This window comes from Nicotiana tomentosiformis, chromosome 6 (genome assembly GCF_000390325.3).
Source record: "Nicotiana tomentosiformis chromosome 6, ASM39032v3, whole genome shotgun sequence".
Lineage (NCBI taxonomy): Eukaryota > Viridiplantae > Streptophyta > Magnoliopsida > Solanales > Solanaceae > Nicotiana > Nicotiana tomentosiformis.
The window spans coordinates 98,269,095-98,293,108 of NC_090817.1; the positions used below are offsets into that span (position 1 = coordinate 98,269,095).

Genomic DNA, 24,014 nt, shown 5'->3' on the forward strand with positions numbered 1-24,014 from the left:
CTTATAGCATTGGATTCACATAATTCCCTCTTTCTTATCGGCGCCTCCTCTTCTTCTTCTTTTCTTCTTCTCTCTTCTAAGCAAACCGAAAGCGAAAAACGCCTTTCTCAAATACATATAATTATTTTCTGATTTTCTATTGCTATCAAAATTTTCTCTTCTCTCTTTTCTCGGTTTTCCAAATCTCAATCTAATAATTTTTTCTAGTTTTTTTTTCGTGTTAAACTAGTTTTTTAGGGTTCGATAATGGCGCCGCCGGGAGAGATGCCGTCTAATAATCTATGGGTTGGTAATCTAACCCCCGACGTAACGGAAGCCGATCTAACGGGTCTGTTCCAGAAGTACGGGCCGGTTGATAGCGTAACCTCATATTCGGCTCGTGGTTTCGCTTTTCTCTATTTCAAGAACATCAACGACGCTAAAGAGGCTAAGGACGCGCTTCAAGGATCTTTCTTTCACGGCAATCCACTTAGGATTGAGTTCGCAAAACCGGTTTGTTTTTTTGTTTTTATGTTCAATCAGATGGATTTTTGTTGTTTTTTCATCGATGTTTATAAATTTATTTTTGTTAGTATTTGTCGTCAACGTTTGTGTGTTCCCGATCATCTACAGGAAGCCCTTAAGCCTTTTCCCTCACTCAAAAATCAAAACAAAAGATAAAATGACTAGCCAAACGAGATCTACGCCGGAGATAAGTAGATGCGTAGAAAATAGAAAAAGGAAATAGATGAACAATATAGGAAGAAAAAAAGTATTTTTTTACCTATGACAACAACAACAAGTATTTTTACCTATGACAACAACAACAAGTCAACAACAACTTGGATCTGGGGAGGGTTGGATATCTAACGGGTAGAGAGACATTTTTTCACTTTATGGATGTTATTATTTTAGTAATTGAAATATGCCGATTTTGTTCTAATGCGAATACGCTATTAGAGAAGCAATGTATCGTAAATTCGGCCGAAATCGTTGAAATCAAATTTCTGCAATTAGGAGATCTGGCCAACATCTATTTGCAGTTCCCTCCCAAACATTTACCAATCTGTGTTGAAGAGGAAATATTTTTATCAGCTGCGAAATCGGTGATTGGTACATTGAACTTATGAACCGAACAAAATTAGACCAGGCAAATAACCTTTATGGAGTTTTCTGAATACTGCGCAACTGAATTAAAGTTGAATTAGACTTCAAAAGCTGCTCAAATTTGCAAAGCTTTAGGATTTTTATTCGAAGTTTATACCAAGTTCCACCAATATGTTGTGTAGCATAAAGGTAACCAAAATAGAAAAAAGAGAGCATATTTCATTATATACTGGAACGGTACGGATCGCTTCACACATCCAAGACCACGAGCACGATCTGCAATAGGCACTATTTGTTGTTCGAAACTAGATTGCCTTGAAACAGATTTTTGTAGAAAAAAACCAGAACGTTAATCGCCCAGCTGCAATACCATCAAAAATGCAAATCAATTGCGACGTAAATGTTAACCACGTACTATATATGTTATATAGATTCCGTTTTATTTGTATATATCCATTCTAACTGATGGAGATTTCTGGACTTTTTTGTGTCCACGTCCTTTCTCAAGGGTTCTCAGATGCTTTATCCTCCAAATGCAATTCCCGTAACATTTTAATAGATATTGAGATCAATTGATACGTGTAATTAATTAATTATACAACAAATGCTAATTAGTTGAGTAGTAGTTTAGCCATCGCTCCAAAATATGGGTATCTAGTAACTCAAATTGTCTTTAATATTTCAAGTCTTTTGAAAATGTTTGATGAAGTTTCATTCTATCTAACACTGATTACTTGTTAAAAGTTTAGTAAATGAAAGTAAATGGAACAACCTTTAGAAACGAATGTTTACTCTCAATAAGGAATATCTATATGTCAACGAAGTCCAATATAGATGGGTATAAAGTAAATTTCACTTATCAGTGCATCGACTGTTATGTCTCCACCAAATAGAAGAAAAGAGAAGAATCAATATGTGAATGTTTAGGCGTTATTATGTAAATCTATGAAAAGAATTAGTACTTATATAAGCATCCCTCTGGAAATGAAGTTCAGGAGATTCTTTTCACCTTTCACAAGTATGGCTAAGACTTGATAATACTTTCTGAAAATAACCCTGGTTTACCACCTATTGGAGATACTTTCTAGGGAATACAAGAGAACCAGTCCTTACAGGAAAACAGCCTAGCTGAAGGAAAGTTAAGATATTCTATTATACAAACGTGTTTGGTATAAAACAAAAACAAATGATATGCATATATGGTGACTCCCTGTATTTACTTTTGGGATTAAAGGGTTGTTAAGTTTGGATGTAGTGGGTGTCTGGTGATACATATTTTACAACTCTAGTTGCTAAAGGTATAGCTGGATATTATAAGTGAAGGTTATAAACCATTAGAAAGAGCAGATAGTTGGTAAGCAGATAGGAAGAATGAACATCCAAGCACTAAAAAATGCCCCGGATAGTCAGCAAACTACAACTTTTGTTGGATTACATACACTTCTGATGGCTTGAGCTAGCTCTCTCTTCAAAATAATGATATGTTTATTCATCAAAGGAGGGTATCATATCTTTTCCAAGCTATTATAAATTTGGCGTGAATCTTCATGTACTTCTTGATTATCATACATGCTACATGCATGCCACCTCAGAGGTAGCTGGTCCCTTTGGGATCCTCAAGTGATGTGTTTATTAATTGAATTGGTTGGTAGAAGATGTATACACATAGGGGTAGTTTGGGGGGAAGTCAAATTGAAGTATACACGTCATGGATACAATACTTGGGATAGACAAAAACAGGACATGTCCGTTGCTACAAACTATTCACCGGCTCTACCTCTTGAAATGATTTTCCCCTTTCATCTTGACGTTTGGACATTATCATGAGAATTGAAGGTTAATTACTTATAGGAAAAAGAAATATTCAATAAATTGCTCCGAAGCTTGACTTTTTCCTCCTTATGTTGACCTCAATGCATTAGAATTTGTTAACCACATACAATCATGTCTACTATATGGGCATTTGGTACTTAGCCTCACATTGTCTGTCTGGTTCTTCAATGTCACTCTTAACTTGAGTTCATTTTTTTGTTGGGACTGAGATTTTGGCCAGTATATATGGCATAGTATTGTTTCGGGATATGCTCATTAAAGAATGTTACAAACTTTTATGTGAATGCTAAATTGACTTGGAGATTATTCTGTGAAGCCCCACCTGTATTTAACGACTTGATCGTCTTTACTGATGGTTAATGTGCACTCTGTATTTTGTGCTCACGTGGCAACACTATGCCATTATTGTTGTGTTGTATGTTTGTGGAGTTCCTTTAACGCTATGGGTATCTCAACTCCTATTCTTTGATGACTGAAAACATTTTAGATTTTGTTATAGTTGTCCAAGTGCTGGTTTATTTGCCCGGCATGATTTTGTCTTACAGACATTAGGTTACCTGTCTGTTATTTGTTCTGCTGTGGTTCTCATTATGCATTGCACTGTGTCAGGTAGTTAGTCTAACAACAGTTATGCTGTCTGGTTTGCAGGCTAAGCCATGCAAAAGTTTGTGGGTAGCTGGGATTAGCAAGTCCGTGCCAAAAGAAGAATTGGAAGATCAGTTCAAGGGATTTGGTAAAATTCAAGAATTTAAGTTCATCAGGGATCGCAATACCGCATATATTGATTTTACTAGACTGGAAGATGCATCAGAAGCACTGAAGAACATGAATGGCAAAAAAGTTGGCGGTGAACAGATCCGCGTGGATTATCTCAGGTCACAACCTGCTAGAAGAGTAAGTTATTTTCTCTACAGCATGGTTTACTCTTACTGTAGAGATTTGATTCGTTTTCTGGAGTAGTAGATTTTGTAGAGGAAAATATACTATGATCATGGAAGTAGTTGTCAACCTGAAGGATGTTGATTTTAGCTTTCGTAAATGAGTTTTGGTGTCTATACTCTATAGAAAGAATTTTGCGCGACAGTCACCTTGCTGGTACAAGGCATATAGAATCCAATTTGTAAATTGTAACTCAAATCCAAAAGCTAGCTCTTGAGGGAAGGATTGCCCAAGGTCACATAGCGAGATTACAATCCATTCTCAACCTATTTGGGACTTAACATCCCCGCACACAGGATTAGATAATTGGAGCATGAATAATATGACACTGGGGCCCAACATTGAGAAATATAACAATATGGATCGATAGGCCTGGCTGTGATACCATGTGAGAAATAAACCTTGTGCCTAAACCCCAAAAGCTAGCTCTTGAGGGAGGGTTGCCCAAGACCATATAAGGAGGACACAATCAATCTCCTCAACCAATGTGGAACTTAACATTAAGAATCAAAGTTTGAGTTGAAGAGGAAAATATAGTCTTAGTGTTTGGTGTAGCCAAGGTGTGGTAAATTCTGCGTATGTGAGCTTAGCAAAGCATAGTGGGTCCAAAGTCTGAATAAAGGAAGAGGGTCGTGGGTAGATTGACAACAAATGTAGAAATAGTTTGATTATGATAAACTTTCTGAATGCTGAGTTCTTTGGTGCATGCCTACCTAGCATGCGTTCCTAAATAGATTGGATAGAATGTTTAAGACTCATATAACTGAAACCAACTAGTTTGGGTGGAAGTTTAGTTGATTGATTGATTGATTGTTTCTTGCTAACACAACTTTTAGGTTCATCCTGTAATCTTCTGGTTGATTTGTGGTTTCTTAATTTTTTAAAATCATTCCTCATAAAAAAATGAGTTCTTAAATCTTTTAGGAGCAAGGACCGGAGTTTCGGGAGATGAGGGATGTACAATATCCCAATAGGAGCATTGGCCATCCTGACACTCGGGTTATGCCTCAAGATTTTGTCAGGAACTACTCTGATCCTATGCATGCTGGCTTCAAAAGGCAACATGTAATGCTCCTTTTTCCTTGAAAGATTTCCATCTTTTTAAAGAGTGGTTTGGTTAATGGGATTATACACATGGATTGTTATCTGGTAAATGATAATATGATTTTTTGTGTGGTGAATGATAATGTAGGGTTTTTTGGTGAATTGTAGGATTTGTTATGTGGTGAAAAATGATGTAAGATTTGTTGTGAATGATAATACAGGGATTGTTTAATAGAGATTGCCTACTTTAAGGGCATTTCTGTCTTTAGATACACTTTTTCAGGTAATACTACCAACCAAAGGCGCCAATAGTTTTGTAGAATTTTATGCCGAAACCAAAAATTGTAGATTACATTTGTAATACAGAGTTTTATGTTGCAAATTATGTGGAAATTTTATGCTGGGATTAACTCTCCTTAATGTGTCCAACCAAACTACCTGTTAGTACTGTTACTTGTTTGCATCAATTTGCCAAAGTTTGGTGTGGTGTGTGCCAAATGCTGAAGCTAGTGGTTAGTATAGATATGACATTAGAAAACTAGGTGGTTGACCAGTGGTTATGATTAGTATAGATATTCCATTAGAATTTAGAACATTGGGTGGTTAAGATTGTTTTATGTTGAATGAAATATATGCTTGTTAGTCCTAATTTTCACCTCGAGCATCTTCTTTTGCGCAGCCATTCCAGTTGCCAGCGGGACAAAGTGGACAACCTAGTAAAGTTTTGTGTATAAGTTATCCACCCTCTGTCCATGTTGATGAAGACATGCTACACAATGCTATGATTTTGTTTGGTGAGATTGATGGAATAAAAACATTTTATGATAGAAATTACTCATTGGTTGAATTTAGAAGCATAGAGGAAGCCCAGCGTGCTAAAGAGGGGTTGCAGGGCAAGCTTTTCAATGATCCCAGAATCACAATAGAATATTCAAGCAGTGGTCCTGCACCTGGCAGAGATTTCTTGGAGTATCATCCTTCAATTATGGGCCCAGCACCTGATTTTTATCCCAATGAAAACCCATTCCAACAAGCACAGATGGGCTTATTTGGCCATAGTCGCCCTATGTTGGCTTCTAATGTACCTGGGCATTTGCCACCTTATGGTATTCATGGTCCTGATGTCCCAGCAAGGCCTTTGGGTACGCAAGGCAGGTTTGACCCTGTTATTTCAGGCCCAGAATTTACTGATTCGCCAGTGCTTCGGAAATTGCGAGACACAAGTCCTCATACTGTGATTGGAGGTCCAAATTGGAAGCAGTCATCTCCAACACCGGTGGTGCTTTCTTCTCCTTCAGGTGAGCAGAAACCACCTAATAGATCTGCCCTTGGTGGCTGGGATGTTTTCGATTCTAGCCAACATCAGAGGGAAACTAAAAGATCAAGGATTGATGGGGCTTTGCCATATGATAGTTCTCTCCCTCCTAAAAGAACAGATGGTCGAGCTCCTGGTCATGACTATATATGGCGCGGCGTTATCGCCAAGGGTGGAACACCTGTTTGTCATGCTCGCTGTGTGCCTATTGGGGAAAGGATAGAATCGGAGATGTAAGTATTTTGTATTTTTCTTGTTTGCTAAAGATCAGGTTTTTGAATTGCCTCACTGATTCAACACTGTACAGATTTCTCAGCTTGTTGATGGGGGTCACTTTTCATCTTTCCAAATTTGCTTTTCAATTGATCGCTACAGTGATTTCTAACCTTTTGTTGGATTTTTTTTTTTGGGGGTGGGGGGTGCGGGTTTCTTCACAGAATTATTGTGAAACTTAATCTGAAATATGTTCGAGAAAAGGTTATCAAGATAACTTGCTGCTAGCATTGGCATGTGCATGATTCTTCTTTGGCTACTTGAAATTTTTCTTAAATAATATTTATGGTCTTGCGTGGTACCACTAACTTGGAACTAATGTGTACGACTTTTATTATTTTTTCTTCATTCAGTTGCATGCACCCTATTACTTCTAATAGGTTTAATATACTTAAGTCCTGTGATATAGCACTCAAATGCCACCACAAAATAAATAAGGAACAGTCAAGTGATGAAATGTTATTTTCTGCAGTCCTGAGGTAGTCAATTGCTCCGCCAGAACAGGATTAGACATGCTAACTAAACACTACGCAGATGCTGTTGGGTTCAATATTGTTTATTTCTTGCCGGATAGCGAAGAGGATTTTGCTTCGTATACAGAGTTTTTGAGGTACCTGGGTTCAAAAGATCGTGCTGGGGTTGCAAAATTTGGTGATGGGACCACCATGTTCTTGGTGCCACCTTCTGACTTCCTTACGAAAGTTCTGAAAGTTGTTGGTCCAGAGCGTCTTTATGGGGTGGTTTTAAAGTTTGCACATCATATACCTGGTAACACATCTTTGCCACCAGAGTCCAATCAACCTCAATATGTAGATGCACCACGGATAACATCCTCTCAACCTGCGTATGATGCAATACCATCCATGGAAAGGGTTTCACAGATGAACTATAATCAGGTTACCCGAGAAGATCTGAAGCTGCCTTCAAAAGACGTCAGTTCTCTAACTGATGCGCACCCCGCAAATCCTGCGCAGCCAAGTAATACTGCAGCATACCCTGTGAATCCTGTGCATCAAAGCAATACTTCAGCGTCAACCCAAGCAGGGGTCACTTTAACACCTGAACTTATTGCAACCCTAGCAAAGATGCTACCAGCTAACAAGTTATCAAGTGTGGAAGGGGCAACCGTGCCTGCCGGAGCATCTGCCGGGATGCCTGCATCAGATGTTGCTGTTGCACCTGGTAAAGTGCAGCAACAATCTTGGAGATATGAACTTCAAGCTCCTGGTCAAGCTGCCGATCACATGGCACAGTTTGGTAGCCAGTTTAACAACCATACGCAAGTTTTACCACAGCTTCAAGCTCATCCAGCAGGCTTGAACACACCTAACCATTATTCTCAAGGGGCCACTGGTTTTAGCCAAATGCAAGAGCATAGCCTAAACTTGCGAGCACAAGGTGGTCCTCCCCAGACATTGACATCGACCATGATTTCTCAAAGTACACAGCTCTCAGCTCAGCCCCATGTTGATCGCCACCGTCAGCTTGGAACACATCAGGATGCTGTGAGTGGTTCTGGGACTCATAGCGCTGATGCCTTAGGACTGTATGGTTCATCTGTCTCTCAGCAACCAACAAATCTTGCTTCATTGCCCAACCAAACTCATGGTGCTAATGTTCCTCAGCCACAGGCTGGCATGCCTGTTACCTCTGGGATGGGGCTCGCAACTCAAATGCATCAGTTGCAATCTGCACTTTATGGATCAGTACAGGAGGGACCAGAATCAGAGGTTGACAAGAATGAACGCTACCAGGCAACTCTATTATTTGCAGCTAATCTACTCTCTCAGATACACAAGCAGAAGCCAAGTAGTCAAAGTGGGCAAGGGTCAGGCAATCATTGAGAAGATCTCCTTAAGCTAGGTAACTGCTCAACTCTTGATTCATGCGGATTGTTCTTTAAAAAAAATTCCATTTTGAGCAATTTTTGTGCATAACGTGCTCTCCTGTCTTTCCAACTTCTTAATTGGTTTCGGTGCTTAGTCCATCGCCTTTGCCCCCCCCCCCCCCCCCCCCCTTTTTTTTTTTGAAAAAAAGAACTACCATTGTCCAAGGGAAAGAGAGAGGATCAATGTGCTAGCTAGTAATTCTTTTTGGAAGAGAATTATGATTTGGACTTTTCCCATTTCATGAAACCTTCAGTATCTAGAGGCCTGGATGAGAAGTGAAAATCTAGACTCTTGATGGTTTTGGTGTAAAGTTCGGCATTTGAGAAAGTTTTGCTTGAGGTGAAAAGCTTGAATAGTTGTAGAAAAAAACCGTGAAAAGTTGGAATGCAATTGCTTGTGAAATTGGTAATTATTGGAATTATTTCTCTAGTCCTGTAGCCTCCTTAGTGTTGTGACAAATTTTCCAGGAGTCATTTTTAGTTCAGTAAAGGTATAATTCAGCAATAAGATCGTGCTGAATATGTACAGCAAAAAGCAAAGAAATACATCCGTAATTTTGAAGGGAGCCATAAATTCTAACGGGGGAATTCATTGAACCCTCTTCCTTATGGTAGCTAATAAATTCTATGATGCTGTCAGCATCTTCACTAAATTCCGGTATGCACCAAAGTGAAAGCAAAAGGAAACAATTAAGCTTGATCTTGCTAGTGCGCTCTTTCCTGTTCTCGTAGCATCCTAAATTTATGAGGGTCCCTATTAGATGTCTAGCATGTACCTTTTGCACCATACCTTCGACTTTAGGTTGAGCTTTAGTGGTGGGGAAGCAGTTGTATTCTGGAGCTATTGGCTTTCCTTTCTTACACTGAAATTCTGTAAATCAGGTGAACCTCAGTATTGATCCTCTCTCTTTTCCTGTGACATTGCTTTTTGTGAGGCAGATCTCTTTCTCAATATGACCATTTATTTCTATTGATTGTTGTTCCCATGCTTATTATACTTTATTTTTCTGGATCTTCGCCTTCTTGTGCTCCAAGCTAACATAATATTATTAGTTAAATATGCTATCATCTTATTTGTCTCTTATAGTTCATTATTATTGGTTTAGTGAGAGCCTTCTCATTTTTGCATGTGTGATTACCCCAATTTCTCGCATAATTTGTTAGTGCTTATTTTATCATCATATTTTTGTTGCTACTTTTATTTCTGTTTCATATTGGGTATATGCATTAGTTAGGATTGCATTGTTTATACTCATGATAATGTAGCTCACTTTGAGATCTGATGAGATTTGGTATTTCGTCTGTAGTTGATATATATTTGCTATTTGTAGAACCTGTAAGGAACCTTTATTTGGATCGAGTTGTAAATTGGCTTTATGGACCTATAATTTTACTGATTCCTGAAACCTATATTCCTGCATTCTAAATATGCCTTCTCGTCAATATATATTTTAGGAATATACTAAGATATATGAGATACCAACTCATTAAAACTATCCAAAACTCTGCGCTAGAGCACTAGCAAAATTTGATATTCATGTTTTCAGTAATAGAATTCTCTATATCCCTATAAAAGTCAGATATAGTTCCCTTTACCTATAGGAGAGAAACCACGGAAATAAAAGAAGAGGGACGGAGTACTCTTGCTGTCAGCTTTTCCTGCACATTTAAGAAGCATTCCGCTAAGTCGTTTCTTACCTCTGGGCATCGTTATAAAGTAAATGAATACATCTTTTACACTACATGAATAAATTGATACAGCTCCATTTTAAAAAAAAATGAATAATTTGATATAGCTGGTTGGCTCTGCAAAACATGCACGCGGACTTAAAATGTTATCTTCCAAGGGAATAATGGCTATCTAACTCCAATCACCTAATGTCCTCTCAAATTAGTAGCTTTTTAAGCTTCACCCACCACTATAAGGAAAAAAAGACAAACTATATAGTCAATAACAACAGTTGATGCACCAATTCGACAATGTGATTGAGTTTAGCAAACGAGATCATTATTAAAGCTGGATAGGCTAGAAGCTAAGTGAGTTCTTAAGTAATTGAGACTCTTTCTCCAGATTCGGGCCCCTTTGGAGGATTTTGGATGTTCAATGGGTGTCTATAACTTAGCTTGCTCTAATAACCACGTGAAACTCAAGTTTGTGGTAGGCAAAAGAGTCGAGGTAAGTTTTAACTTTCTTTCATAGTAAAGCAAAATAGCCAAAGAGATGTGGATAAATGGAAACCTTTGAACTTTTCTACCTTCAAAAAAATGGAAGGATAGGAGCTAAAAATAAATGACCAGAACTCGCTTGAAATATAAAAAGATCATTCAATCTAAACGTACCTGCTTAATATCTTTTCTAGATTATGACTCGCTATTGGAGTAGTACGTAAATGTATTCCTGAACAAACTGGTTTCCAATACCAACTTAATAATATGGCTTGTTGATTTACAATTGATGTCTTTCAGTCAAATAGCCAAATAGGTGAGGTCTCCTAGTGCTTCTTTCCCATGTTCGTTCGGCAGAAATTTTATTCTGCTGTTGCGAATACAATAGTCCTCCCATTTTCCAAAAATCTCCAATTTCGTTTCCCAAGAAAATCGCTCTTTGAAGAGGAAGAATGAATTGTTAGTGTGGACTATTTAGAAGAAAAATTGGATGATATGTTAGTTTAAACCATTGTATAGATTCTGCCATATCCTAACAAAACCTTTCCTTTGGTTCGACGTGCACTTGTATGGTCTGCAGAGCCTTACTTAACTTATACTTTAGGGGCTCTGGTATCTAGCATATCTTTACCTAAATAGTTTAAAATGATGGATCTTCTTGCTTCAGAATGCAACATTTACTGGACCTAATGATTTCTTGAATGAGTGTTGTCAGGAACTGTATGTTTACCCTCAACCTGTAATTTTTCCCTTTATATCTCTCCAGTAGAAACTTTAGGTTAATCTGGCTATTTAGATTTACCCCTGGAGCTAGGGTGAGAGTGTCCTGATCAGCACAATATATGCTGTGAAGTTGAATTCAGCCTTTGATTGCTTGTCTGGAATACGAAAGCCTGGAGGAGCTACTAAAAGTACTACTATATTTATCTTCTAACAGTACCTTCTCTCACCATATAATCTTAATATTACTGAACAGAAGAAACTTTTGCAATGAGAAACATGGTCTTAGCTAAATCATTGATTTCAGAAAAGATTGTTACAAGTTAGCAAAATGATTTAAACATGAAACAGAAAGCTTCATAAACTACGAGCGGAACCACGTTCCAACCCGAGCTCTTGTTCTCGAAAGAAATGGTTATCTCCTGATATTTTCCTTTTTAAAAAAAAAAATTATATTCCTCTTCATCAAACTGTGACAAGGAAGTTGGCGAAATATGGAATTCTCACCTACGTTACAATTTATTGATAACCACAGATTAGGGGACTGATTACAAACTTGTTCGCTTCAAGCAACCCAGGCATCAATTTTTACCGTCCTTTTCTTCCGTGCAGTGGATGAGAATGATCCTGTCAAATGAAGATTGTAAAACGTCGTATATACACTGTAGTCTAAGCAACCATGCATCAACCTCCTCGTTTGTGTTAAACGTTTTTCACCGTAGGATTCTGTCTTAAGGGCCAATTGAATTGAACTAATCAAATGAATGAGAGTAGTAATGCCTTCTACTTTCACTTTCAGCTTGGATTTGTCTAAAGGTCCAATTGAACGAATCAAACAAACAAGTAGTGTTGCCTTCTGCTTTCACTTTTTACCACTTAGACTATTTCGAATCGCAGTGCCAAATGGATACATTTTTTTACGGGGTTATTGTACGTACTTGGAACACTTTTGACATATGCGAAAACCTAGCTGGAAATATTCACATCAATCTTATCTGAATGACTGAATCTGCAGTTATAGCAGTTGGGTGGGTTCTATTATTGGTAGTATCGCATATAGTGCTGACAATCATTGGATACTCCGATATTTAGGCAATGAGTTGGGATTTTTGGAGCAATAACGTGCTAAATTTTGAGTCATTTGGGTGTTGTTGCGTTGACTCTTTCATGTGGGACCCAAAAGCTAAAAATAATTTATTTTTGAAGAAGGCAGAATGTGAAGACAGAGCATAAGAGTGAAGTTGATTTGAGCTGGCTTTTTAATTTTATATTCCACAAAATAAGAGATACTGATAGAAAAAAAAAATTAAAAATTTACTTCGTGAAAATGTCTAACAAGCCAGCAGTACTCAGGAAAAAATTGGAATTTGTACCTCGTTTAACTGATAATACTTGTACATTTTCCCTTGTCAATCGGCTACAAGTCTTATGGTTGAAAATTAAAATTTGTCAAGTATTACTTTTCTAATTTTTGTTTCTTCGAGATATATACAAAGTTATAAACTAACTTAAAATTTTCTTTCCTCTTTGGTGTGGTAGGTAGCTGGCGTGTCATCGTTACCAAGATTTCAGGACAAAAGGCACAAGAAATGGAATATATAGTTGCTTGCGATAGTTCAACCTTCAATATGCCGACTGGTCTTTTAGTTATGTTCTGTGTTTTGCCTTTTTGTTTTCTTTTTGTTAGGTATTTGTTCTTTTTTTACCTTTCCTCCTCTCTCTTTTTTTTTTCTTTTCTGTTTACGAAAGAAAAAGGGCGAAAACACCGTTCAGAAATTCAATTTTTGGTGGTTTAACTTCCTCTTCTCTCTCTTTCTGTGTTTCAATTTCTTGTTAGACATTTAAGTGCAGTGTTTGTTTAAAAGGCCAGATTAAAGGCATATCCATCGGAACAGATGAATTTGACCAAAACATGGAAAAGTGTTTGACAGTTCGTAGAAATTAATGAGATGTTTCCTTAATCTTATTATCAAGATCGTTGTAGTTGTTTTTTGGCAAACAAAAATTGTTTTTGTTGACAATCAAGTTGGTTTCGAATCATTCACACAAACATTTAATTACTTAAAGAAAGAGTTTTCTCCCAACTAGAGATCTAACTAGCTATTGGACATAAATTTGATTGAAATTTAAAAAAATAGTTTTTATAATAGTGTTAAAAAATAATTTTTTTAAGTTGAAGTTGTGTTTGGACATATAGTTTATTTAGAAAAAATTGTTTTGGATCTATTTTGCCAATAAAAATAGGAGAATAAAAAAGCAGGGAAATATTGGGGTGAAAATACCCGCACTCATTTTAATTTCAGATACTCAGGTTTCGACATGTATGTCGGTTAATATTCTTAAGGATATTTCGACATAGAAAAGTGACGAAATACATAAAGCTCCTTTAAGTTGTCTTCAACGATCAACTGAACACCTTAACCTGAGGTTATTTTCAGCAAGACACTTGAAGATCAATTAAACACCCGACCATGTCAGTCCCATCTCGTGAAATACACTCTGAGACGCGAGTTGAGTACTTAAAATTAAGTTTTTTCTTTTTCTTTTCCTAAAATAATGTGGGCCCACTTAATTTTCACATCTTCTTCTCCTGTCAATATCAAGCTTTACTGGTGAAAGGATCAGAAGTATGTGCACTTGTGAGTGCAGTCATCCATTGTTACAAGCCTAGGTACATTATGTTGGTAGTAGATAAAAGATGTTCTCTTATTTTTCTTATATTATTTTGCAATTCAACATTTAATTTAGTTTTATGGGACTTCGCAAATTGGGGTTCTGTAAGTAGATGCCGATTTGGTATTCCAAATTCGATTGTGGCCGAATTTTGAGGATAAAGAAATGGAGTTCTTCAGTATATTGAGGTTGTAGAGGGAGTAATGGCATTTTGGCTTCGTTGGTGAAGAAGACGACCGACAACAACGCCCAGAAAAACCAAAACTTGGTTTCTACAATGAAGAAGATGAGGATTGTTGATATTTCCACATTTATTGCTCAAAAACTTGTAATTGAATACAAAAATGTGAACAAGAAAGCAGGAAAAAAATTAGAAATAAACGGTGGAGAATGAAAAAAAGATTTTGTTTTGAGCTGAAAAGTTTCTCTCAATTAGTATGAGAAGATATTAAAGCTTTAAAGCTTTAGGATTACTCCATTGCTGCTGCTGCTGTGTTGCAATTTCAGGTGAAGAAGAAGGGAAAAAATAAAATAGAGAGAGAAGTTAACTTTTGTATTGATTATTATTGATTTAAATTACAACCACTCAATGATTGGATAGCTCTCAATTGGACCCTTCGGACCGCAGAAAATTCGAGCGGAAAATCTCAACTTGCAACCTCAATCGACCTTGCAAAACCGATGATTTAGTGGCTATTTTTGGAGTTTTTTCTCGGGGTTAATGATGGTTCAAAAGTGGTCAAGGGCTGGTGGCTTTGGGGGGTGAAGCTGCTTGTTTTTTCGAAAGAATGACACGAATAAAATTTTTTTTTCTTTTTTTTAATTTTTACTTACTTTTACTTTTTTCTAAAATTTTCAGCTACCTTTACTTTTATTTTTTAATTCTAACTTTTATTTACTTTTTATTTTTTTAAATTTTCACATTCTTTTACTTTTATTTTTTTTAAAATTTTTCACTTTTTTTTACTTTTTTTATTAAACAATTTTCACCTACTTTTACTTTTACTTTTTTAATTCTATATTTCTACTTTTCCTATTTTTGTTTTTATTTCCATCCAATTTTTTAAAAAAATATTTAATTTTTTTTTTGATTTTTTAATTTATTTTATTTTAAAATAAAGATAAAAATAAAAATAATACTAATAGTAATAAGTGAACTCTTAAATTATTATTAATTTTCACCCTATATATATATAAGTGTAACAAAGCTAAAAAATATATATTAAAATTTGAAAAATATTACATAATAAAAAATAATAAAAATTAAAATATAATCAAAAATTATTTGCTCGCGTACGTCGCCTAAAAAAGTAAAAGTAATGGTGATATTTCGATTTTGTCTCGGTCAAGTCGGGATACTTCTTTCTTATTTTGTAGTAGTACCTGATTAGTCACTTTTAACTGTCCCTCTCAACTGAACACTGATTATTGACTTGTTCCAATTTTCTTATAGATAGAAGTATTATTTTGATGAAATGAGTTGTGTCTTTGAACTTTGAACACGTGGAAGAAGTAGGGGATGGGACGGCAAACGGACAAAATAGAATAGTCGGTATACTAACTAGCAAGACTACCAAGCTGGACAAAAGAGAATAATCACTGGTTTTAAGGGGAAAATGTCCAATACTTTTAATATGGAATATTAATTTTATATATTTATATATAACAATTACAAAATATATTAAATTTAAATTTCTAATTTTAAAATATAATGTGTCAATATTAAAAAATAATTAATAGTTAAATTCATTAAACTTAAATTTTTAATTTTTTTTCACATTATTTTACGAATAAAGAAAAGTAAGATCCTTCTCAAAAAAAGAAAAAGAAAAATGTGAGATAATTATTGTAAATCGTTTTTCACTGAAATGATTATTTATTAATTGACCCCCTTTCATTTTCTATTCCAACCTAACATATAGCATATGACAAAGCAACGATCGCTTTAATTCCGACAAAAGAGCTCTACGTAAGTGCAATAGCAAAGCAGCGGTTCTGTATTATCTTTCAGTGGCGGTGCTGTAATAATCTCCGGCGGCGGATTACGGAGGAGAAAAAGATGGATCTAGAAAGCTTGGGTGGGTTAACGATGCATATAATCATATCCAAATTAGCACCTCAAGATGCTGCATCAGTAGCTTGTGTTAGTAAGAGGTTTAGGAATTGGGCTTCTGATGATTTGCTTTGGTCCAGATTTTGTGCTGATGATCTTGACCTTTCTTCCCCGCTTGACCCACTTGACAATCCCATGCCTTCTTTCAAGGTATAGCTGCTCAATTTTACGCATTTAACTGAGGTTTTATTCTAAAGTAGTAATCTTTTAGTCCTAAAAAATGAAATATTTGATATTTGGTGTGAATTTAGACGTATCTTAATATTTGTTATTTGAAATTAGTACTGGTACAGGGATATAGGGAGTAACATAATTACAAGTGATTGAAGCATTCTTTTGTAGTGATTGTTGATTGTTTCTTCCTTGAGCTAATAATTTCGTTGTACTCCCTCTATCCCAATTTATGTGGCGGTGTTTGACTCGACATGGAGTTTAAGAAAGAAAACAAGACTTTTGAAACTTTTGATCTAAAATAAACCAATGTTATTTGTGTGGCCTTAAATTAATTCATTTAAGGGTAAATTGGGACGGAGGGAGTACTAGTTTATATCAATAAAAATAAAGAACCCCACAAGAAAAACATAAACAAAGGAAAAACTTAGAAGAGCAATTCATTGTAAACATCTTTAAATGTGATGATTGAGAACACAAAAGATCGTGGAATAGGGATTGGATTAAAGCAAATTAACTTCTAACTTGGGTTTGATTGTATGTTATAATGTACTTCGTATTCTTAGGTGTTTGGTAGTGTTAAAATGTTTTCAAGATAGAAACTTTTTAAACTAAATTCTCTTACTGAGTTAGTTTTTTTGTTAATATGAACGCCTTGTGCTGCTATTACATTGCTCCAACGGATGCTTAAACATTGTTTCTCCCTTTGCTTTTAGATTATCAACAACTATCAACTCTATCCTCATATTATAATATGCATCTATGCTCAACCAAATGCTGAATATTACACAAGAATAGTATTTCTCCATTTCTACTCATAAAACATTGCAGGAATAATGTATACCTGATCTATCTGCAATCTATAAAAGAAGAAAAGTAATCTAGACCTCTACATCAAATGTAGGCTCAGTATTTGGACAAGTGATACAATGTTTGCCTTTTTTTATGTTCTTCTATGCAAAGTAGAAAATTTGAGAAATACAATTGAATAAGAGTATCTGCCTTTTCTCCTCTTGATTGAAAGAGACAGACTATTTTGTGAATTTCATTTTGCTCTGTTATGCACGCTCACTAGATTTTATGATTTAAGCTTTGCAAAGAAAGGAAATGGGGATGCTTCTGTTCAGTTTTTTTTTTCTTCCAACCAAGAGGTTGTGAGTTCGAGTCACCCCAAGAGCAAGGTGGGGAGTTCTTGGAGGGAAGGATGCCGAGGGTCATTTGGAAACAGCCTCTCTACCCCAGGGTAGGGGTAAGGTCTGCGTACACACTACCCTCCCCAGACCCCACTAGTGGGATTTTACTGGGTTGTTGTTGTTGTAAGATTAATTTTCATGTGTTACCTACTTTATGATGTTGGAGAATGAGGAGGTGAAACATTTGTCTGGCAATACGTGTTATCCAAGTGTCCGGTTATTCTAGGTTGAGACTAATCTCTGATGTGCCATTTTTAACAGCTTCTTGTCTATTTTGATCTTGTTAATACATTAACCCTGCACTGCTTGTGTAAATGTACATTCTGTGTAAATGTTCCCTCACAGCTTGCATTTGCATGCATTCAGACATATGCGCCATTAGTTTGCATTCCTGAAACACTTCTGACATCTTGTCATGTTTATATTGTTTACTTAGGCATCTTATCAAACGTGGCGGGAGTGTTTTAATCTTTACCCATGGCCTTTGGTCACTCGAGTTAAAAGATGTTGGGGCGGACTAAGAGACTGGCTAGCAATAAATTTCCCTGAAGTTTCCTCTACATTGCGTAAAGGTGCATCTGAGGAAGAAATACAGGAGTTGGAGAAGAGTTTAAAAGTGAAGTTGCCTCTTCCTACTAGGGTTCTCTACCGATTCTGTGATGGTCAAGAACTAACAAGTGAGGAGTTCAGTGGAAGCGCGCCTGGGAATTTGTTGGGCCTCATAGGAGGCTACTCCTTTTATGACCATCTAGTGAATGTATCTTTGCTGCCTTTACATCAGATGATAATAGAAACTAAAGAAATTATCAGACATCTCGGATTTGGCAAACGATCTAAGTACGTCGTTGTAGCAGCCTCTTGCGGTTACGATGAAAAGATTTTCTTCCTCAACTGTTCCAATGGTCAACTTTATGTCGGTACTAGGAATCTCTCAACTGATGGAGAAATGCTCCCTTGTGTACCGAATGTCTTGATAAGTTCGGTTCATGATGTAAAAGGCAGTCAACAACAAGATGCCATGCTCTTGTGGCTAGAGGAACATGGCCGCCGTTTGCAAAATGGCATGATCAAAGTCCGTAAAGAAGGAAAAGTCAGAAGTATCAGTCTTTTTCCAGAAGAACCTTCAATTTGTTCTCTTGCTGTAACAAATGGTGTAAAGGTAATTGTTCTGACACCATGAAGCAAACCAAATAGACATTGCTCTTGTCAGTTGTTTTAGGGTTTTAATTTTCATCCTGAAGACTAATAGTTAAATCATGTCAGGTTCGTGCTTCTTCTGTGTTTGTCCCAGAGTTCAGTAACCTTCAAGATGATTCTGAGAAGTTCTTGTTTGCTTATTCTATCCGCATGTCTCTTTCACCTGAAGGATGCAAAATGAATGGAATGACCTTCAGCTCTTGCCAGCTATATTGGAGACGTTGGATCATCCGCTGCAATAACAGAATTGTAGATGATGTAAATGGAGAAGCAGTGATAGGAAAGGTATCATTTTAATGAAGTTGTTTGATGAGGAAATAATCCCTAGTAATTAAAATGTCGAAGCTTACTGTTGTTCTTTATACTTTCAACTGTCAGCTTTATCTAGTAAAATCATCGTGGGCACCTTTCTCGTGTGTCATAAGATGCTTTTATTTTCTTTGGAAAAGAAAGAAGGGGACATGTTCGTCAGAGATGAATGAACTTGGGTTCTTTCATGTTTTTTCTTTAAGTTCATTATGAATATGTTAGTGCTCTAGTCAGTTGTGAAGTATCTTTACGTTGATCTTTTATGGGGTTAATGTGTATAAGAGATATGGAGAAATACTAGATTATTCATTTAATTCGAAGGAGAGAGGGAAAGGCATTTTAGGCTGTCAGCTATTTACTTTTATGGACTAAAATCTGAAGTTTCGCAAAAGTTTTTTGGACGTCTCAAAACTCTCATATTTCTGTCAGACTTTTGCAAAAAAAATTACCTTAGATATCAAAGAACTCAACCTTGAATTAACAGCAGCAGTCTCTTTTCCTTCCCCCTTCCCCCACCCAAACCAAGGTTGGTGATCTATATTCAGCTAACCTGAATAATTTCAACACTAAATCAAAAGAGTGTTTGAGAATTGAGATGAAATCAGCATGTAATAGAAAAAAAGAACACAATGTAGTGGGTGGGATTATTTGTATGAAATGGTGGTGGAAACACTCTTTTGTTGTAAATAGTTTTTGATCCCATCTTGGTGGTGATATTGTTGAAATAATATTTGATTTCTCAACCAAAAAAAAAGGAAGATAGATGAGAAACAGAAATAGTAGATTTTGAGGGAACATGTTTGTTTATTGTTAAAAAATGAAAGAACAAGCAGATTTCCTTAAGCTCATTTACCGCACTTGTTGAATTTCTGTTTTCTCCTTTAGTTGCACCAGTGGCCTCTTTTTTGAGCGACATGCATAGTCCTTTTTCCCAGAGATACAAAGGTTAACTATGGGAGCTGCTGCATTTTCTTTCTATTTGTATTGGGCAATATTGGACCAATTGGCCCCAGCCTCCATTTGTGCTGAGATCATCTCATTTTTTGCACTTCTTCTCATATTTGCAGTTTCCACTACTGCAACCAGGTGAGGAATTTGTCTATGAAAGTTGCACGGCACAGTCATCTTCACCAGGCTCAATTGAAGGAGCTTTTACTTTTGTACCAGGGAGGTATGTCACATACTGCAATTGCTACACCATCAGGATGAAGTTCTATCTGTTCGTTTGAAATGAGTTTATTATTAGTTATTACACCTTCACATTCACTCTGTACTCTGTAGTGGATGGTAATTGCAGTTCTTTCATGCATACACCCATTTTACAGGGCCAACTTGTAGATCCTAATCCGATATGGTCTTATTTTGATCTTGAAGTGAAACAACAGTTTTGCAGCCTTACTAGGTTTTTAGCTTCATAGAAAACATTGCTTGAAGCAATTCAAAGTTTGGCAATTCACTGGAGTGATGTGGTCAAACAGCAGCTTCAAATATGTGTCCTTGGAGTGACATGTTTTGACCTAAATAATCAGGTGAGCATTTGGTAGGCTTTTAAGTGGTAGGGCAAAGCCAGTCTTTCGACATAGTCAGAGAGCGTCCGAGCAGGATAGATACGATTAGTTGAACAAGATATTAGTGGGTTGAGAACCTGAGGTCTCATGTTAAAATTCTAGCGCAGACAAAAACACTAAGTGATTTCTTCCCATCTATTCAAGCCTTGGTGGATAGAGTTACCTGTTACCTGTTGCTAGTGGGAGGTAGCAGGTATCTTGTGAAATTAGTCGAGGTGTGCACAAGCTGGTCCAGACACTACAGTTATAAAAGGAAAAAAAAGATATTTAAGGCTTTTTATTCCACTGCAACAAGAGTTTGTCCATTCTTTTATGTGGTGAGATTTCACTCTCAAAAGAGAATGTCCCATATGATATAGTCGTCTAATAGTTATATTTTATAACAGAAGAAAATAAGAGAACGTGGCCATTTTTTTTTTTCATTTGACTGAAGGCAGTAGTCAGATTTGAACTAGGAAAACCGGATCTGCTGTTTTCTGCCTCAACACTTGGTCACAATGATTTAATGAATAAATAATAGATGAAGACAACAGAATTTTTATTGTACTTCTTCATTGAGTTTTACCCAAAGGCTAGGTGCATCATTATACAGGTATATGGAATCTCTAAGCTCCATTTTGTAGATGTTCAGGTTGGTATACATCTGAGTCTATGAAGGAACAGGAAATGTCAGTCCAATAGTTTGTCAATTTTATCACTTCATATTTACTTTTTGCATTTAATCAATTGTTACTTTGCGATGCCTTTTGCTGTATAGAGTACTTCAGTGATTTGGAAGAGTTGGATAACTTTTGTTCTTGGCTGGCTAGTAAAACATGTTTGTATTTCTTTCTCTGCAGATTAGCAGATCCAAAAGGTAGTGCGTTTGAAGCAGAGGTGGCAAGATTTCCCCTGTTGGTGCCAGAGTATATCTTCTGATGGAACTCAGTCAAAGGGAATGCTTTCGTCTTTTTCCTTCTGGGCCAGGAATGGAAGTTGTCGTTAAGCTCTCAGCAAGTCGCCGAGGAATGTCCAGAATTTGAGAGGGAGAGCCATGGCTTCTTTTAAGTTATGCAGTTTTCTATAGTGAATAAGTACTATCCTACTCTTTGTTGTTAATGTGATCTTTTTTCTTCTCATGGGGGATTTAGCTTTTTGTCCCCTTTAGGTTGTGATATTGTTTGAGTGCTTCTTTGGTTTACTGTTATGTTCCTTTTTGTGCAGAAAATTATTTTTGACTATACTGTCAAAGACTAGTGGATTTTAAGTTCCTTAAAATCTAATTTTAGAGCTCCTTGTCTTGTTTTGGCTGGCAGACGACTATATTGGATAAATTTAATAGTGCATCAAGCATGAACTGGCTATAACATGACAAATGAAAGAAACAGTTGGCAAGATAAGTTCAATCAAAGCAACAAATCTCCTTATTCGATACTGTTTACCCTCGAAATTGGATAATAATTAAACTTATAATGTGAATTTTAAGAGACGTGATTTCACTTAATACCAATTGATAAATATGAAGATTAAAGACAGAATTGAATTATAAAGCAAATCAAATCAGTGTTTGAGTAGAACTCAGCCCTTGAGTTGTAATACCCTCGAACTCGAACTGGTGGATGCAAGGACAATAAAAATACGATAAGCTGAAGAACAAGAGCGTGAGCGAGAAAGAAAATTATATTATTTTTTTCTTCGTGCCCTACAAATGGTTAGAACCCCCTTTTATATAGTAGATGAATTCTATATATAGTACAATTCTAATTACAGAAGGAAATCTCATGATTAACTAAACAACCGTTCTTGATTCGATCCGTTCCGAGATTTCTGCCATGATCTTCGACCAGTCGCGGATAACTCGCTTTTCCGTTATTACGCTATCTTCGGTATTGCTCGATGACTGTCTTGTTTGGTCTCGATTGCTGCTGGCCTCAATCTTGGCAGGTGCCTCGAATTTCGATCTCGATACCTTGTCTTCGTATCTCGATCCGATCCACTTCGGAGTCGTCCTTCGATGCACTCCCCGGTCTCGGTCATACAGTAAAATTGAGTGGGCCCGATTTTAATCGCATAAAGATAGTCCCCTCATTTTTTTGAGTATAATGACAAGAAACGAATTGAGCCTTCGATTTTATACATCGTCCTGTCATGACGTCATCCTTGTGACGTAAGTGACGGAAGTGACTGAAGCGCCCCGTCTGTACAGTTTCCTAGGCATTAAATGTGCGTCAGTCGATGGTCGGCCACCGCCAATATTGAAACGTCGTTGTGAAATTTATAAATAGCCCCTCTCTCCACCATTTCGAACTTTTACTTTTAGATTCCTAATCTCCAAAGCTTTTTATATCTTCTAACTTCTTCATCTTCAAATCCACGATTTTTATTGCTACCATCTTCTCAAAACACCGAATATTAACATCTTCATTTATTTTTAACTTCAAATCCATACAAAAATGGCAAAAACATCAAAGATTGTTCCTCAAAAGGAAAATGCTTCTTCATCACGGCCGGTCGGCGACAAAACACCGGTGGAGTCACGACCTGAAGAGTGTGTTCCCGAGGGGTGTGTTATCACTTCTGACTTCAAAACTGATAAAGCCTCATTGATTCCTGGTCGATGCGAGCCAGTGTCGAGGTACATATGCTCGATAACTGAAGGGTACCTTAAGCAGGTAAGGAAAGACTGCAACTGGAAAGGCAAAGAAATGGTGATCCCGACTCCGGAAGAAGACATTACCACCCATATGGAAGGATTTTTAAGTGTTTATACTTACCCTTTCACGCCGGGCCCCCTCGACCCCGTCGTCGTTGATTTTTGTCGTCAGTACCAAATAACCCTAGGCCAAATCCATCATTCTTTTTAGCGAATTGTTATTCTGCTCTGATTCTTCGTGAGCAAAATCGAAGGGATGCCTTTCACCCTCGACCACCTCATCAGGTTATACAGCCCCGCCTCTATCGAGGCGGGTTAATAAAACTCCAACATCGGGCCACCAAAGTGTTGTTCTCGAGCATAGACGAGGACAAGGACCGAGGTTGGATGGGCCGGTTCGTTCGAGTGAGAACTTCCGACCTAATCCCGGCCGAGAAGATGCCATTTCCTCAGAAATGGATTAAGAAGCATAAGTATAATCCCAATGTTAGTTCTTATTTATTGTTTTGCCCCTTTGCTTCTTCTTATCGATATCCTTTTCCATACTGTAGTGGTCGCTTGGATGCCCGGTGCGATTCCTAACCTCAAGAGCTGGGTTCAGGACCTGGCCTCGACTTCTTCGTACGTTGAGCGCTCATGGCGCGATTTATCAAAGGGCCGGTGGGAGGCCAAAACTCATGGTAAGCCCCTTTCCCATGTCTTTGATGATTCGATCAAAATGTCTTTCTTATACTTAACCAATTTTTCTTGCGTGTAGGCCTTGGCAAAGATGCGGTCATAAGGCCCCCGTCTGGTGAGGAAGAGACTTCGGCCCCGGTTCCGAAATCAGCGAAGGACAATAAGAGAAAAAGGGCCTCGGCTCCCGAGGACCCAGAACTTAAGACAAGGACGGCT

General features: G+C 37.0%; 2 protein-coding genes across 4 annotated transcripts; both read left to right on the top strand.

The window, feature by feature from the left end:
• Nucleotides 1-26: 26 nt before the first annotated feature.
• On the top strand, nt 27-13,065 carry LOC104086582 (flowering time control protein FPA). Of its 3 annotated transcripts, none has more exons than XM_009590890.4 (6): nt 27-492; nt 3,568-3,813; nt 4,783-4,923; nt 5,582-6,450; nt 6,963-8,353; nt 12,804-13,065. In XM_009590890.4, exons 1-5 carry the CDS (start codon nt 247-249, stop codon nt 8,332-8,334), a joined length of 2,874 nt encoding a protein of 957 aa, XP_009589185.1. In that variant the 5' UTR covers nt 27-246; the 3' UTR covers nt 8,335-8,353; nt 12,804-13,065. The 3 variants fall into 3 exon arrangements, with proteins under 3 accessions (XP_009589185.1, XP_009589186.1, XP_009589187.1); XM_009590891.4 differs by having other exon boundaries at nt 11,800-12,878; XM_009590892.4 differs by lacking the exon at nt 4,783-4,923.
• A 2,789-nt stretch (nt 13,066-15,854) lies between these two features.
• On the top strand, nt 15,855-21,770 carry LOC104086581 (F-box protein SKIP16). The gene is made up of 5 exons (XM_009590889.4): nt 15,855-16,200; nt 17,851-18,573; nt 18,678-18,896; nt 19,988-20,091; nt 21,328-21,770. Exons 1-5 carry the CDS (start codon nt 15,997-15,999, stop codon nt 21,404-21,406), a joined length of 1,329 nt encoding a protein of 442 aa, XP_009589184.1. The 5' UTR covers nt 15,855-15,996; the 3' UTR covers nt 21,407-21,770.
• Nucleotides 21,771-24,014: the final 2,244 nt, after the last annotated feature.